General features: G+C 49.5%; 5 protein-coding genes across 5 annotated transcripts; 3 read left to right on the top strand and 2 right to left on the bottom strand.

Moving 5' to 3' along the window:
- Positions 1–1,505: 1,505 nt before the first annotated feature.
- Positions 1,506–3,444, bottom strand: CI109_102638 (uncharacterized protein; the record flags this gene model as incomplete). The annotated part of the gene is made up of 4 exons (XM_032006357.2): positions 1,506–2,112; positions 2,176–3,122; positions 3,178–3,243; positions 3,301–3,444. The coding sequence occupies 4 exons, from the start codon at positions 3,442–3,444 to the stop codon at positions 1,506–1,508; spliced, it is 1,764 nt and encodes a 587-aa protein (XP_031859378.2).
- A 1,833-nt stretch (positions 3,445–5,277) lies between these two features.
- On the top strand, positions 5,278–6,955 carry CI109_102637 (uncharacterized protein; the record flags this gene model as incomplete). The annotated part of the gene is made up of 5 exons (XM_032006356.2): positions 5,278–5,295; positions 5,369–5,428; positions 5,527–5,887; positions 5,975–6,503; positions 6,574–6,955. 5 exons carry the CDS (start codon positions 5,278–5,280, stop codon positions 6,953–6,955), a joined length of 1,350 nt encoding a protein of 449 aa, XP_031859377.2.
- Positions 6,956–7,262: 307 nt separating this feature from the next.
- Positions 7,263–11,991, bottom strand: CI109_102636 (uncharacterized protein; the record flags this gene model as incomplete). The annotated part of the gene is made up of 10 exons (XM_032006355.1): positions 7,263–7,550; positions 7,613–7,807; positions 7,872–8,065; positions 8,134–8,330; positions 8,385–8,978; positions 9,039–9,235; positions 9,290–10,655; positions 10,711–10,810; positions 10,878–10,935; positions 10,993–11,991. The coding sequence occupies 10 exons, from the start codon at positions 11,989–11,991 to the stop codon at positions 7,263–7,265; spliced, it is 4,188 nt and encodes a 1,395-aa protein (XP_031859376.1).
- A 536-nt stretch (positions 11,992–12,527) lies between these two features.
- Positions 12,528–14,091, top strand: CI109_102635 (uncharacterized protein; the record flags this gene model as incomplete). The annotated part of the gene is made up of 7 exons (XM_032006354.1): positions 12,528–12,655; positions 12,710–12,811; positions 12,873–12,981; positions 13,038–13,430; positions 13,501–13,643; positions 13,699–13,899; positions 13,974–14,091. The coding sequence occupies 7 exons, from the start codon at positions 12,528–12,530 to the stop codon at positions 14,089–14,091; spliced, it is 1,194 nt and encodes a 397-aa protein (XP_031859375.1).
- Positions 14,092–14,479: 388 nt separating this feature from the next.
- Positions 14,480–15,294, top strand: CI109_102634 (uncharacterized protein; the record flags this gene model as incomplete). The annotated part of the gene is made up of 3 exons (XM_032006353.2): positions 14,480–14,656; positions 14,858–14,985; positions 15,159–15,294. 3 exons carry the CDS (start codon positions 14,480–14,482, stop codon positions 15,292–15,294), a joined length of 441 nt encoding a protein of 146 aa, XP_031859374.2.
- Positions 15,295–15,700: the final 406 nt, after the last annotated feature.

Here is a 15,700-nt window from a genome sequence, read left to right as displayed (position 1 = left end):
CAACAGAGGAACGGCTGACTCACTTGACCAATAGCAAACGGCCCTTTGTTGCTAGGTAGCTTGACGCTCCCCACGAATATCCCAGCGCCAATATTTGACTACGAAGGTCCTTCTCTGAGCCCGGTTCTTCCAACGACGCGAACGATACCGGAAGGGTGATAAGAATGACGGTAGGCCTTTCGACTTTCGAACCGATGATGGAGCAGGAGGGTAACGATTACGATATCGGACGCGCTCGTGGGCGGACTGGTGATGGTACGTTGATCACTTGGATGGCTATATGTGACGGGGCTGCAACCGCCGGGGATAGATCTGATTTCTGACGGCGTCGCGAGTCTCTTCTTCGAATGCAAGTATGTGTGGGCAGATAATGTGGAGTGGCACAGAAGGCGAAAGGTTATTGAGTGTTCAGGAAAGATAGACTATTGGGTATGATATGGTTATCCAGTCAGTGAATGTGTTCCATGTCTTATCAAAAAGGCTACGGGATAGGTGGATGGAGCGTTGGTTCAACTCTTTGATTTGATGTGAATGGGTTGAGGAATAAAGTTAGTCATATCTGATTGCAACTCACCTCGTACGGAGTCGTCCTCTTTGTCACCCACAGGACATATTGCTCTCGTTCGCCTTGATGGTGTATGTACGAATGTATATCCTAGATGTCGACGTGGGTGAAGCTGTACTCTACGTTGAAATTCGAGTGATTACTGGTAACGAGGGATCAGGATGATCGATAACAGGGACCGAGTGAGTTGTGTGCTTTTCCCTTAAGAGTCCCTCCTCCACTTTATTGCATTCGCTTTCACGGTGATGCGGTTATCGTCTCTCAAGCGTTTGCTGACTGATTTATGCACAACGAAATGGTCGAAGGACGAATGGATAAGTGCAGTAAGAGTGCAAGTTGATAATAGTTGATTGGGGATAGTGGAAAGGGGGAGTGTGACTGACTGAATACTCTACGTGTTAGCGTAACTAAGTCATTCCAGAGTGACCACTTTTGTGATTGCCTGGTCGTCGTCGGTGTCAGTGTGTCAGTCAGGATAGGATTGGTACTCCGTTGTTACCGCCACTCAGGGAAATATCTCACTTGTTACGTAACTAATCGAAGCTATCTTGTTACTCGGCGCCGTCCACCCGATTGCAACACGAAAATGATGATAATAATAAATTGGTCGTCGACGAATTTAGACCGTTCCTTTGTGCAAAAGGTCATGTGAGTTATACAGTCAGGTCAGATGCCACTCTAACGCCATACAGACATCTGCATTCGCTGTAGAGGTGTATTCCAAACTTTGTGTAGCCTATTTGTCGGTCGGCCGCCAGCTATTCTATCCCGTCCATTGCGATTAACGATTCATCCGGCTTCGTCATAACCGCCGGGTGAACCGACAACCTAAACCATATCTAAACGACAACTTCCCCACAAATGTTGACGAGGGAGCACCTTTCACTCACCCTCTATTCGCTCTCCGTCTGTAATTGACTATCTTACACCTGCATCCTTATTATAGCTCAGATGACGCTCCATCGATGCTAACTTCTTTGACCGTAACGGAGTGTGTCGTCTCGCTGAACAGATCGGCAAGCGTCCCATCTGCCGTAGCGTTCATACTTCCATCTTTTCCTTTGCCGATGTCTTCCGTCTCTTGTCGCTTTAACATTGTGTATTTTGTGACGACCCTCGGTGGGAGGCCCTCTCCAACTCTTATCCTTTCGGTTTCCGCTCTAGACTCCTCCCTTCTGCTCTTCACCCAAGTTTTGATCTCTCCAATCCTCTTATCGTCTCTATACTCATGTAGCTTGGCAGTTCTCCACTCGTCGATGCTGTTGTAAGGCTTTCCAGCCTGTTCGCCGAGGAACGCCTCTCGCAGCGCGTTGATGCGATGAAGATGGGGACCAAAAGGATCATCATCTCTGATACTTTCCATCAGACGCTGGTATATCCTCCCATTTCGAACACAATCGGCGAGGTCGGGTCGTCCCATACTCTCGTGGGCGCCAATGAGAATGAGTTCCTCTTCCGTCAAGGCATTGTTCCCTTTCGCCCATTCCTGGTTCCAATACAATCCCGTAGGTGCACAGAACGCCTCTGATTTAGTTGTGACATAAGCCCTGAAATAAAGAGATGAGACTGAATGGCATACGAATTTCGGACGATGCTTAGTTGGTACTCACCACTCCCAGTCAAGGACTCCAACTATGTGTCCATCCTCTGCTAGCATGTACTGATCGTTCTTGTCGTCGGCATGTTTGACGAAGAATTCTGTTTCCTCCCTGCTCATCTGCTCATTGGTTTCCACCAGATCCCTCATTTCCAAATGCGCAAGGAAACAGCCAACCGGATCCACCAACACGATGCATCCTTGATGTATGCAGTTCAAGACAGCATCTATCTTGGCAAGGTAGCGTTCTTTGTTGGTTTTGAAGGGTCCAAGGAAGTAAGGTGGGTCGGGGGTCATGAGCAAGCTTCCCTGGATGAGCGGTCCTACTTGAGGAGAGCTCCTCTTCTCCACACCAGGCATGAGCGAACCGATACCGTTTCCGGCGAGCGGGATACAAGAGATTGACTGATGGAGACGGGCCAAGTCGGTGATGAACGTTCGAGCGATCTTTTCGCCGACGATACCGTTCGTTAGAGGTGTTGGGCTCCGGATCCATGGTTGCCCTCCGAGGAATTCTTCGAAGAAGTAATTTGGACTTTGTTCTACAAGAAGAGGCTGGTTAGGAATAAGTGACGTGAACCATAAAGACATACCGATTTCGTTCACGTTGGTGACGGCAGATTTACTATCCTCTCCGTGGGAAAGCCAAGCATTTGGGACCGGTATGTTGTGCATTCTCAGGAACTTCATAGTTGCCACCTCACTCTCCATGATCTTTTTCTGCATGTCGATAGGCGGTCGATAGACCTTGACCAACCTTGCTCGGACCAACCATCTGATTCCGTCGTCAAAGTCGATAGGGAAATGGATGTTCATACCAGAATAGTTTTTCGGACCTCGAGTTCTCTTTATGGCGAGGTGGTCGAGTGGCAGCGAGAAGGTACAGGTATGACCAGGACGAAGCGCTTGAGCTTGCTGGATGATCACCATCGAGTCCAGACCTTGAAGGGTGCGGTTCAGCTGAGAAAGCAAACTAAGTATGGGTCCTAGCACGAATGGATTTTCTATCACCTACTATCGCATTTTCATATTGCCTTCTAAGCCCGTAAATCTCCCTATCTCTCATGGTTTTGTCCTGTTTCTATGGGGCAGGTTCAGCATGCATCACAATAACAGCGGTGCACAACGATTTACTCACGAGAAACCAAGGACACGCATGAAAAGGATACAACATGTGTTCGGCGCAGCGGATGACCCCGCAAGTGTCACAAAAAGCAATGGGCCCGAGCACCGACTTAGAGCAGCCTTCCAAATCACAAGGATTTCGAAGCAGGTAGTGCATTTGGTCGGAGCTTGTGTTGTAAGTGAGATGAGACGCAGGAGCGACGAATAAAGACATACAACGAAGAAGAAGAGTTAAGATCTAGGCTTTTAGTGAGTGCAACTTCACACGGACAAGTATACATGGATACAATAGCCCTTAGCGCACACGAGGCACCGCGACCACTATGCGTTTAGGGCGTAACCGGTCGGTCCTTGCGTCAAAAGTTACGGGCGGACCTCCATGTTCCACGGAGATTGGCGGTGGCGGTGCAGTGCAGAGGTGTATACAGCACGCTACACCAAGCTCAAGCATACGAACAAAGAAGCTTGCTCAACTGCGCCATTACGGCTGTGGTCGGAGACTCAAACGGAGCCACCTACGACTGTTGTAGTTACATATGTGGCGCGCCTCGACTTCTCCGCGCACTGCCAAGCCCAGCTTCTTTCCTTCTTCTTTTCCGACCGCAGATATGGCTATTCTTAGTCGTCGTTATCAATGGCCGACTCAGTGTGTGGTTGGGTGTATAGGGAAGAGGAGCCAAAAATGCTTCTCAAATCATGTTTCTAGCGCGACAGTGAGCTTTTGTTTGCAACTTCTGCTGTGCTAGCTTATGGTTCTGCCTCGTTGTCTGACGTTTTGTTTCGCTTCTGCCGAGGTAATATGGCAATCGTGTCAGGACTGCTTCATACTATATAAGAACAAGTGAGGGGCGCATGTCATCCCTCGCTACCACCCAAGTGATTCACCCCACCTACCTCACTCAACTGCCACCAAACCGACTTCGATCTTTCGACAGATTTCACACGACTGATTTGACATCTCCTCATAATGTAAATGACCTCATCTCCGTGCACTGTGCAAATGATGATCTCATACATTTACAGGACTAACAACGGCAATCCGAAATGTCCCACCTGTCTGACCGAAGGGGAACAGGAGAATGGTCGTGACGATTACTGGTGCACTGAGTGTGAGTTGGAACCCGCGACACTACCAAGGAACAGAGTGTTCACTTCCCTTTCACAGGCCAAGAATACTTCGAGGCGGAAAGCGAAGCTTTCAGGAGGCAGTGTCCGACCTGCGGAGAGAATGCTATACAAGGCTCGACAACCGGTGGGTACTTTTGCACTGACTGTGAGTATTTTTCGATGTCCAGAAGGAGTACAATACGTGTAGTTTTGATGACAGCCCATTAGGCCGAGTCAAGGACTGGACCGAGACGCCAGATGACGACAACGACTGAACATGAGACAGCAACTTACTCTCCTGCTAAGATAGCTGGCTGGTTGACAAGTGATCACCGTCCGTTCCGTTTCCTTTCGCTGATACGATATTCTTCATGTATGCATTGATTACTGTATAATATGAAGCTCAGCACTTTCTCAGTCGGTTGGCGCTAAGAGGGGTCTGGCGAGACTTTTGTCCCCGAGTATCCGAGCGTAAAGGGCCAAACTTCTTCAAGGGCGCAATTGGATTCGAGTTGATAAACGGCGATACAGCAGCCGCGCATGGACCCCCTATGCATTGTGTAGGTAGAACGACAAACGAAGCACACAGCGCATCATCTTCTGCTTGTCAACGATCAACGTTCTCTTCTGCGAAAGTCGCTGGCATAACTTGGCTAAATGGGCTTCTAAGTAGCTTTTCGTGCTAAATTCTCTTCTTATTCACTCTGAGAATGCCGAACAATCGTGTCTGATATTTCCAAGTATAGTCGTCGTCATGTCCTACATGATTAGGTGGCCTTGTAGTGTGGACGAATGTTCTCTGACCGCGCTTGGACCCACAGCGCTATGTACCTTGTGCTGGGGATAGTATTGCAAGAAGCATAAGGAACTAGAGACTTCACATATGTGTCTGACGATGATGGTGAGTATCGGTTGAGGCGAATGCGCTCTGGACTCCGTGCTTGATCGTCGAGCTGACCCTGATGGTTTACTAGGGGAAGTCAGAGCGCAGACAAGAGTTGCTCGACTTGACGAAAAGATCAACAGCTGCACAGGTATGTTCTACACGTCAGTCTTGTCTACTATGCACTCTGTCATCGGCATTGATATACAGTAGAGACAGCTCATCACTAATCACAATTTGTTGTCTTAGTTCGAAAGGACTTTTCGGAGTTTAAACCCTCAACTCATTATTCACCAAGCACAACTCCTTCGACCCGAACATGAATGTACCCTCTATCTCCCGAACGACTGGACCTCCTTGCAGGAGGACAAGCAACTTTACAACCAGATCAATATTCATGTCCCGCTCGACTTCGGTGATGGAACCAAATGGATGGTCAGAGTACGACAAGCACATGTGGATAGACCACCAAAGGTCATTTTGGACAAGGTCACGGAGAGCGAGGTCACAACGACGAAGGTGTTAAAGAAAGGTGGGGTGAAGGTGCCAGATGCTTGGATGCCACCGCTTACAAGTAAAGCGGACTGGGATAAGACCACATCGGATAAAGGTGAGATAGTACAAGTCATAGGGGTTGGATGGTCAACCATACAGTGGCAGCTTACAACGAAACGTACGGCTGATTCTTCGGTCGCAGATGTGGCAGATTACTTTTTCACCGAGTTCATTCGAGGCGAAGCCTGGCTGAATCACCATGCACCTTTGACAGAAGGACATATATCCGAAGACGTCGCTCGTACTCTCATTCAAGGCATTGCGCTCCTGCACGACACCATCTCCAGGATAGACCTCAAAGTCAAGGGTATCGGCTCGTTATTTCCTTCCGATTCTTCTTCCACAGACAGCTATACTCTTGGCCCTTTCATCTCCTCTTCAACACTTATCAATCCCGACCCACCATATTTCTTAGGTCCATTCCGTACGAATCAAGAGCGATATCTAACTCATCTCGATCTTTTACTTGGACTCATTTACGATGGTGTCATTTGGACCGATGATCCTGTCGGTGCATACTTGTGGCATCTCGAGATGAAAGATCTGGTCCAAGGGGACGAGGAGATGGGCAGTGTGGAAGAAAAGTGTTTTGTGAAACATGCGGATGATAAGTTATCGCAGTACATGCTATCGAAGGATGGACATGTCGAAGGATTGATTGATTGGGAGTGGTAAGTCGCATGACCTTATCGATAGGGCAACTGAAAGAACCGATACTTACACGGGCGAACCTCTCATTAGGGCATACGTGACCACAAAGTCGGAAGCGTTCGCCACCCCACTCGGACTCTACCACTCCGTTTCATTCTATAACGGCTCGAACACCCTCACCGTCGAAGAAAACCTTCTCATCCAAGCTCACGAAACGAACAACCGACCTGACTTGGCTCACTGTGTGAGAAACGGGAGGAGATACCAGAGGTTGAAGGATGCGATGAGGTACGATAGGCCTGAAGGGATAAGGTTGGGTACGATCAACGCTTTGAGGGAAGCTTTCCTGGGGAAAGAGGCGGGCACGGGATATGAAAGCCTGTTTGAGTGGGGAAATGTGGTTATGGACAAGTATAGGGAGGATCAGAAGGTCCATGACCTGCTGAAGAGAGAAGCGATGATGTCCAAATGAGCATACGGCATTCTCCGGCTTGAACTATAGGATGAGCACCCGCTGACTGCACAGGAAAAAGAGCTTTGAAGGGCGACTTGACTGGTTGTAGACTATGAATTGAAATGACACATATCTATGAATCACCGATTTGTGAGACTCGATGTCGCTGCGGGACTTCGTTCGAGTAGCCATGCATGTTATATGGGACATCACCTAGATACGTATATACAATTGATACAAAATTACATGGCAACGTTACAAACCGCGACGACAAACAGACATGGACATGAAGAAACCTTCCTCACCAACCGCCACAATGCATTCACTAGGCAAACTTGTTCCCCTTGGAAAGCAAGATACTCCCGCTCGAGCTGCTCGATGCGCCCGTACTCTGTCGATGGGGATGAGGAACCGGTGCCGGTCTCCCTGCGAACCCCGTACTACCTGACATACTTCTACTGGCCCCTCCTAAGCTGGACGACGAAGCTTTGGGAACGATGACTGATACTCCTCCAGCACCTCCACCAACACGTCGATTGGCTTGAGATTCGTCTGCCACATATTGTGCGAATGAGGCTAGTGACCGTTTGGTACGGACGACACGGAGGTCGGCCTGGTTCGCAGATGAACAAATTAGCACTGAATGGCTGAAACGCATCTAAACGAGGGACTCACGCTGTTTTCTTCCACCACAACACTGGTCGAGACTCTCATTGATGATCGAGATATGGAAAATTGTGATTCCTCCACTTCCATATCGGTGTCCTCATCCTCATCCACGACCGTGTCCGCTCTCGTAGACCTCCTGCGATCCTGACCAGGCAGGTCGAGTTCTGCATCGAGCTCGTCGTCCAAATCATCAAGATCCTTCTACTCAAACAAAGCCATACGTTCCTGTCAGCTTGATCTTAGATGGTTCTGACCCAGAACTCACCCCGCGGTTCATCTCAGCTCTCTTCTTGAGCATCTCATGAGTCTCCCTGAAACTTCGTTTCGCGACAGGCTCGGGAGAAAGTGTCAACTCTTCGTGGGCGAACACGGGCGAAAGAGGAATAGCGTCTTCCTCTTCCTCTTCATCTGATTCGAGATCTTCATCATACACCATTCTGAAAACGTTTGCTTCGCCGTCTGTTGTCCAGGCAATGACTCATTAGCATTTACTGGATGAAGGTAGGATACCCCATTCGATCACTCACCAAGCTTGTCCAGTCCATCTTCCCTGTCCAGCATTCTCTTTCTTCTCTGTTTCTTACTCCATCTTCTAGGTTTCATTTCGTCGTCCTCCTCATCCGAATTGTAGAAGTCCATGCCTCTCTTCTTCAGACGATGTTGACCTTCTGTGATCTTCCTCGCTTCCGCTTCACGTCGAGCATCATCTGCCGCTTCAATCTCCCTACGTCGACGTGTCAGTTTCACATGCATCCTGGTAGTACATTGTGTGACTTACCTTGCCTTGGCTGCAGCCAGCTCATCCTGTCTCCTTTTCTCTTCCTCATCGATAGCTTCATCGTCAACCAGACCATCAACGAATCCGTCATCCTCTCCGTCCTCGTCCTCGTCTTCGGGTCCGCCAATAGGTGCCCAGCCATTATCTTCATCACTTTCCTCGGCTTGTTCGTCGACAAGCCTTGACTTTACTTTCTGTTTGGGTTGGGCGGGACGAGAAGCAGCTGCCATCATACGATCGAAGGCAGTTTGGTTTCGAGATGGTTGAGTAGGCGAATGAGGAACGGGTTCAGCAATATCCGGATCGGAGACACGTCGTCGAAGCCGAGTGAAGGACTCTCCATCTTGTTGTGTAGGGCTCGGCATCAATGCAGCTTCACTTTCGCGACGAGCTGTCAGGGGTGTTTGTGACTCGTCAAGGAAAGGGCTTTGCGTCTGCGTTTGTGTCTTGCCATATGGAGTTGAGTTAAGCCCTTCAGGCAGAGAAAGAGTCGATCTTCCGCCCAGCTGTCGACGGGGATCGACCTGTTGGCTACCATCATCGTCGGAGTGTTGTGTATCCTCTCTGAGAGCCGGTCTGGTCTGGGTGAAGAGACTGTTTCCATCCATCAGCACTCTTGCCTGCCTCAGTCAACTGAATACGATTCCCACATACCCTTGTTCATTGAGGTACTGCTTCTTCGGCTCTTCGACAGCCTGGACTCTCTCCATGGCAGCGTTTTCCAGTTCCGCAGCAATAAGATTATTGTCCCTCTCTGCTTGCGTCTCCGAGATATTGACTTGCGGTAACAGCGCATTTACGGGAAGAAGACCGACCGGTTCTTGCGCCCTGAGCTGAGCAAATGCGTCCTGCTACAGTCCAACGTCAGCTACTTGAATGCCAGGACCGAGGTCGAAAGAACTCACCCCGCTAGAGCTACCGATTTGAGTAGGATCAAACAGTTGAGAGAAGCCAGGACTACCGCCACCGTTATCTCCGAATCCAGCGAGGTCGAAGTCGCCAAATCCGTCCACGGTAGGAGGTGTAGCTTTGATCACTTGAGGAGGAGCGATCATTTCGTTCAAGGGGGTGCGGTTGACAGCAGACTTGGTAGTAGCATCCTCATCATCTGAGTCGAAAGCCACCTTCGCTGTGGTTCTTGCTTTTCGCTTGATAATAGGGGCAGCTTCGTCGTCTTCCTCGTCGTCGTCAACGTGCTGCGCCGTGTCAACATCTTGGTTCTCCTTCCCTTCTTCCGCGTGAGACGAAGCGACATCGTCCGCCTCTTCGGCCTCGCTCTCTTCTCCGCTCCACATCAACGGTTCTTCCCCTTCTTCTTCGTCTGGCACAAACTCCTCATCGTCCTCATCCTCGTCCACCTCACTTTCAGGAGCAGGGGTCTTCTTTGTCGCCTCTACTAGAGCTTCCACATCTTGCTCAACCTTACTGGGCAGCTTTCTAACTCTTCCCCAATCCTCCTCTTTCTTCTTCTGGAGAGCTGCGACCTGTTGCTGATGCTTCAACCTGATTGCCTTGGCCATCTCATCGGGTCGAAGCGCAGTGTCTCGGCCGTTCTTCTGTCCGGCAGGTTTAGCGCCACTGTTGGTGTTCTTCAAGTCTGCGTGGCCAAACGCTTTACCCGCAAAGTCGAGGTATGTCTCACTTAGGTCTTCGGACTTGGGACGAGAAGGTTTGCCAGCCCGTTGCAGGAATTGTTGTCGGTTCCTCGAAATGGCAGGCTTCGTAGTGTTTGCTGACAGGACAGCCTTTGCGTCGGGGAACTTGCGGCCATTGACAGTAGTCGGTGATGCAAGGGTATTGGTTCTGGGCTTGATAGGGGATTCTCGTACAATATCAAAGTCGTCATCATCAGACTCGGGATGTGACGGTTTGATGTTCAGTTGAGCACCTTGTTGCTGCTGTTTGATCTTTAGCATTTTGTATTCCGTCAATCGCTTCTGCTTCTCCCGACGAGCGTCTTCCACAAGATCCTTGACCTTCTGCTTCTCCAAGTATTTCGCCAAACCCTGCTCATCCTCTCCATCGTCCTCTTCCATGCCATCTGACGTTCCAGGGATGACAGGGGGATGCTGACTTCGTTTCGACAATATGCGAGCGCCAGGCGTAGGGGAGGAAGAATTCGCGATGCCCTCGACAACGGACGCTTTCGAGGTAGCGCCGGCGAGTCGTGGGGCGGAACTAGGGGTGAACGCAACGATTTCATCGGGAGGGGTCACTTGAGCGGGACTCGTGGTCGGTGAGTCGTGAGCAAAGGTAAGGCCGGGGTTGTGACTGATCCAAGTATCAGCTTGAATCCCTTTCTAAGAGATACTCCGTTTTTACTCACGCAATGATTGGCTTCTCCTTCAGAGCCATGCCTGCCATTTGCAACCAAGAACTAATTGGCAGTCTTTCCGGCTCGGGCTTAGCAATAGCTACTGGTCGTTCTGTGAGATCCAAGATTGATTAGCACACACTTTTCAAGCCTGTCCACCGACGGTCAACTCAACATACCACGTTGAGCTCTAGCGATGTCCTTCTGCATTTCCGCAAGCTCTTTCTTGTTCAAGCCCTGAGCATATTTGGTCAGCGTTAATGATCTGGTTCAATTTAACGTTATATCACGAACCTTGCTCGGCCTGCCCTTCTTCTCAGCTTGTGGAGCAGGTCCTGCTGGCTCATCGTCCTCAAACAAGTCTTGCAAGCCTTCGAGAGCCGAAGACTTTGGGGCCTCCTTCGAGGACAGTTCCTCTTCCGCGTCCCTCTTAGCTAGATATGCACCCAAATCTTGCTCATCGTCGCTAGGGATAGTATCAGGAGTCTGACCTCTTTCAAGAGCAAGAGCAGGACTGGACCCTCTCTCGGTCCTAGACGTAGGCGTGGGTGTAGGACTACCCGCCGTACGTTGTGGTCTCTTCTCAGTCGCCTCATCTTCGTCATCAGACGTGACGACAATTCGTCTAGGCTTCCCACTCAACCCAGATCGCCTAACAGGGAACAAGGTTTCCTCCATAGATTCCGAAGATTGTGCTTGAAGAGCTCTCGAATGAGAAGCAGCTTGCACAGGGGATGACGCATGGGTCGAAGTGATGGGTGGCGAAGAGGGTGGTGGAGAAGTGGGAAGGGTCGTCAGTGAGGATGAACTGAAGCTGACTCCGAGACCGGATTTCGGTATAGCGAGAGAATTCAACGACTCTTTACGTTTCGCTTGAGTCGAAATAGATGCGCGAGGCGTCGATTGATCCTTGAAGACTTCACCCCTCGCCTCTCTTCTCATCCTCTCCATCGCACGTTTAGCTTCCTCCTCACCTACTTCGTCATCGTTGTCCTCTTCCTGCGTCTTTGTCGTATCGAGGAACGAAAGTGAGTTACGCCATGCAGAGCTTGCATCGGAGAACCGATCTAGCAAAGCCTTTGATGGAGAAGATTTTGGCTGGTAGCCCGAGGCGGAAGAAGTGGGTGCATCGGATGTCTCAGCTGGCGGTGGAGAAGCGGGTCGAGCTCGACCGTACGTGCGTCGGATGGCTGGTTTTGATGCCGGCACAGGTGTCGGCGCGCCTGAAGATGGGCGAAGAGCGTCGAGAGGGTCCGAAGAAGGTGGAAGGAGGGAAAGAGACGAGCTTGACATTCTGGCAAGAGGTAAAGCTGGTGTCGTCGACGATTCGTCGTCTGGAAGAGCTTCGTGATCAATTGCCAGTCTGTGTGCGTGATTTCACGCGTTTCCACTACAGCCAATTCGTGATTGGTGGCAAAGAAGGCATACAAGAATCAAGAAAAAAGCGGTGGGACTAGAGCAATCGTAGCAAGGAAGCGTCAGAGTGAAATATAAGGGAGATGGTTAGAGTAGAGGTTTGTGCAATGCGAGTGAAGGATGATTGCGGTTTTCAACTGATCAAAGTGACAAGTTGGAAACATGAGGGATTTGAGACGCGTCGTGCGAAAAAGCAATCAATGTTAACAGGGAAAAGTCAATGGCCGGCTGGAGTGTGGCTGATAATGCCGTTCCTATTTAAGTCATGTCCCTCTATATCGGTGTCAGGCTCTCGCCGCCATGGCAACACGTGCAGGTATGATGACGGTTATCTGCCCATGACACCGTTCCCCATATCTCAATATTGTTGATTGTCTTTACATCAACATCACTCGGGCACTTGCGCTCTAACAATGGCTACAAACGGTACAAAGCAAGCGGGCACACCATCGGGCGAATCGTCAAAGGCTCGAACAACCCCTTCCACTAGGGCAAATGACGATTCACACCGTCAGAAGATCCTAGTTGTAGGATGGAGGAAGTGAGCTAAGTTGGCCTTGATGAAGGGTTGTCCTAGCTGACGCATCACAAACAGAGCAGGAAAGACATCATGTATAAAGACAGTATTCCAACAAGTACCTGCGAGAGAAGTGCCTTACTTTGGAGTAACACAGAAAATTGAGAAGATCAACTATGAGTGAGTAAAACGCCTGCATTCATCAGGAAGGTATACTGATTGATCATGCTCGACCTGATAGCTCTATTGTCCCTTTACAAATATGGGATACACCGTCCAACTTTGAGCTAGATCAGCTAGAGGTACCTCTTAGCACTTTCTCCACCATCGTCTACGTCCTCGATATGCAGGTGAGTCCGAACTTATCTCCATATGGCATCAGTTGACCTCTGCTATCACCTCATAGCAAGACGACTCGTACCACGAATCAATCCTCAAATTCGTTCATCTAATGGTCCGAGCCTATCTCGTCAACCCCAATCTCCGATTCTCGATGTTCATCCACAAAGCCGAAGTCCTCTCGGAAGACTATCGAGGCGAAAATTACGCCGAAATCCAACGAGCGACAAGTGAAGAGATTGAAGATTTCCCTTATAAGACATTACATTCCTATGCGCCAAACTTGGATTTCGAAGATCCCTCGACGATATCGTTGATCATCAATCAGTTGATTTCAGAAGTCAAATTCAGTATGACCAGCGTGCATGATGTGAGCTTGAGAGATGCGTGGAGCAGAGTCATACAGGGAAGTATGGAGATGTTGGCAGCTGTCGAATCGTTGCTATTGGACTTTACTTCGGTGAGTGCTGTAGGAACGACTTTCTTCATAGTAAAGTAGACCAAGGCTCAACTTCGGTTCCACTTTCCAGCACTCGAGCGCGGACAACTCGTTCTTGTTCGATATCCGAAGTGGTGTCATTCTAGCCACAGATAACAGACATAGGACGGATGATCTTTCGGAGCAAGTCACGGAATATCTTTCCAGCTTCCTCCAGTTCCGAGAATTGTATAAGTGAGCCTTGCAACCCTGTAACCACTGACTGAGCATAGCTGACACGCGACGATAGACCTTTAACCTCGCAGAAACCGAATGGTGTCAATGACAAGGATGAGAGGCAGGACACGAACGGAGCCGAGGTAGATGGGGAGGCGGATGAAGATGACGAGCCGAGAGGCTGGTGGGACGAGGAGGATCCAGAAGAGCCCTGGATGACACAGTCGACTCGGTTGTTACCTAATACGACTCTGGCATTGTGGCAATTCACACCGTGAGCTTTGAAAATGTTATGATTCGGCAAGGGTCGGAGAAGAAGAAGCTCACATCCAATTTCGATTGTGACAGGTACCTCGCCCTGGTCGTGCTACTGCGAACGGAGACATGGCAAACTAGACGAGGTACGATAGAGTACAATCTCACCTTCTTACGGCAAGGTGTGAGGGAGATATTGCAAGTGATTTAGAGGCAAATGGGAGCTATAAGCAAAGAAGAGCTAGAAAGAATGGTTTGTAGTCATGTAAATACCCAGCATTGAATGTACATACATCATATATTGTATAAGGTGGCAGAGCCGTCCCGGAATTTAAGTACGCCGCTTCAAGCAAACGACAAGGCAGAGCGAGTAGATTGTTTCATGCAGGCGAATATGGTTCTTGCCTCGTACAGTACCCACTCGGCGGCGATCTCCACCTTCTACTTCCCCGGTCAAGATCAACAGAATCGACACTCCCTCCACTCGTTACATCTGACCCGTTCTGCTTCACCTCATTCAAGTCTACGACATCGACCAATCATTCGCTGCGTGCTCACAATCCATAAGCAAAATGGCTCAACAAACACCTCTAAGTGGTATGGCCAGCAATACCGTCGCTCCTGCCAGTCAGTCGACCAACCCTGATCCTCTCCAACCGGGGACATTCCGCTCGTTACTTCCGACATTAGATGATATATTGGCGATATTGAAAGAACATGGAGATTCGGCGGATCGGATATCGCCTGCTCAAGCATCAGAACAAGTTGCTCCAAAGGTGAGTGCGGGCTGATCAATGTTCGGAAACGCTTGTCATTGGGATTGCTCCGTCTCGATGACGAATCACCTTGTTTCGAGATAACAACTGGGGCTGGTCATCACTGCCTCACAGTCCTTCTAAAGCGTCAATCTGCACTCGTTATCTTGAACACTGTGAGAAGAGTCGAGTGCTGATATGCATGTCTGTGTCCGTCTACAGGCTAGAGAATTAGCAAAAGCTATCGAGGAGATGAAAGTCGCTGCAATGAGCATACCAGGCGGTCATCTGTCGACCGAAGAAGTGAAACGATTGCGAGGAGTATTGGAGGAAGAGGGCGAGAAACGACGGTGAGTGTTCAACAAGTACTCTACTGTAGAGAATTGAGGGAGCAGAGCTGATATACTCTGTTGATCCGCCGCTATTTCTTATCATCTTATTCTGACAAATATCACTTCGGTTCCTAAAATCGTTCCTTCCCTCAATCCGATCACTGACTTGACAATCATTGCTTGCTCAACAGACGAATACTGCGCGCATTTGGAGAACGAGATATGCCAATTGTCCAGGAGATGGGTCAACGAGGTACTACGAGTGGTATCGACGGGGAAATGGATGGAACGAGCGCGCTGCCGACTCCAACACTTGAGCATAAGTGATGCGATCACTCTTTCTGTACAGCGTAAGGATCAATCGCTGAAGTGTTAGTAGTCGCGGGTCAGAATGGGGGAAGATGTGAGGAGCGGGAAGGATCGTTGATATCGCTTGGAGGAAGAAGATATACCCTGCACATAGATATCCAATCACATGTATGTAATGAAGTTCAGACTACGATAATCTCTCGAATCGCTATTCGTGCATAGGCAGTGCTCAAGCGAACGCTGTCCGTGTTGTTGTGCCCTCTTGACACACCAGACATGCCATTATACCTCATCATAATACTGACAGCGGAGAATGGGTGCGACGGGATCAGATATTTCCAAAATCGCAACCTTTGCCACCAACAACAAATGTTTGAAACGCATCCATCTCGCTCGAACCTGTTCTTCCTCCATCTACTTCTTC

This window comes from Kwoniella shandongensis, chromosome 4, assembly GCF_008629635.2.
Source record: "Kwoniella shandongensis chromosome 4, complete sequence".
NCBI lineage: Eukaryota > Fungi > Basidiomycota > Tremellomycetes > Tremellales > Cryptococcaceae > Kwoniella > Kwoniella shandongensis.
The sequence above is the reverse complement of the archived record's forward strand: the minus strand, read 5'-3'. Positions and strand labels throughout refer to the sequence as shown.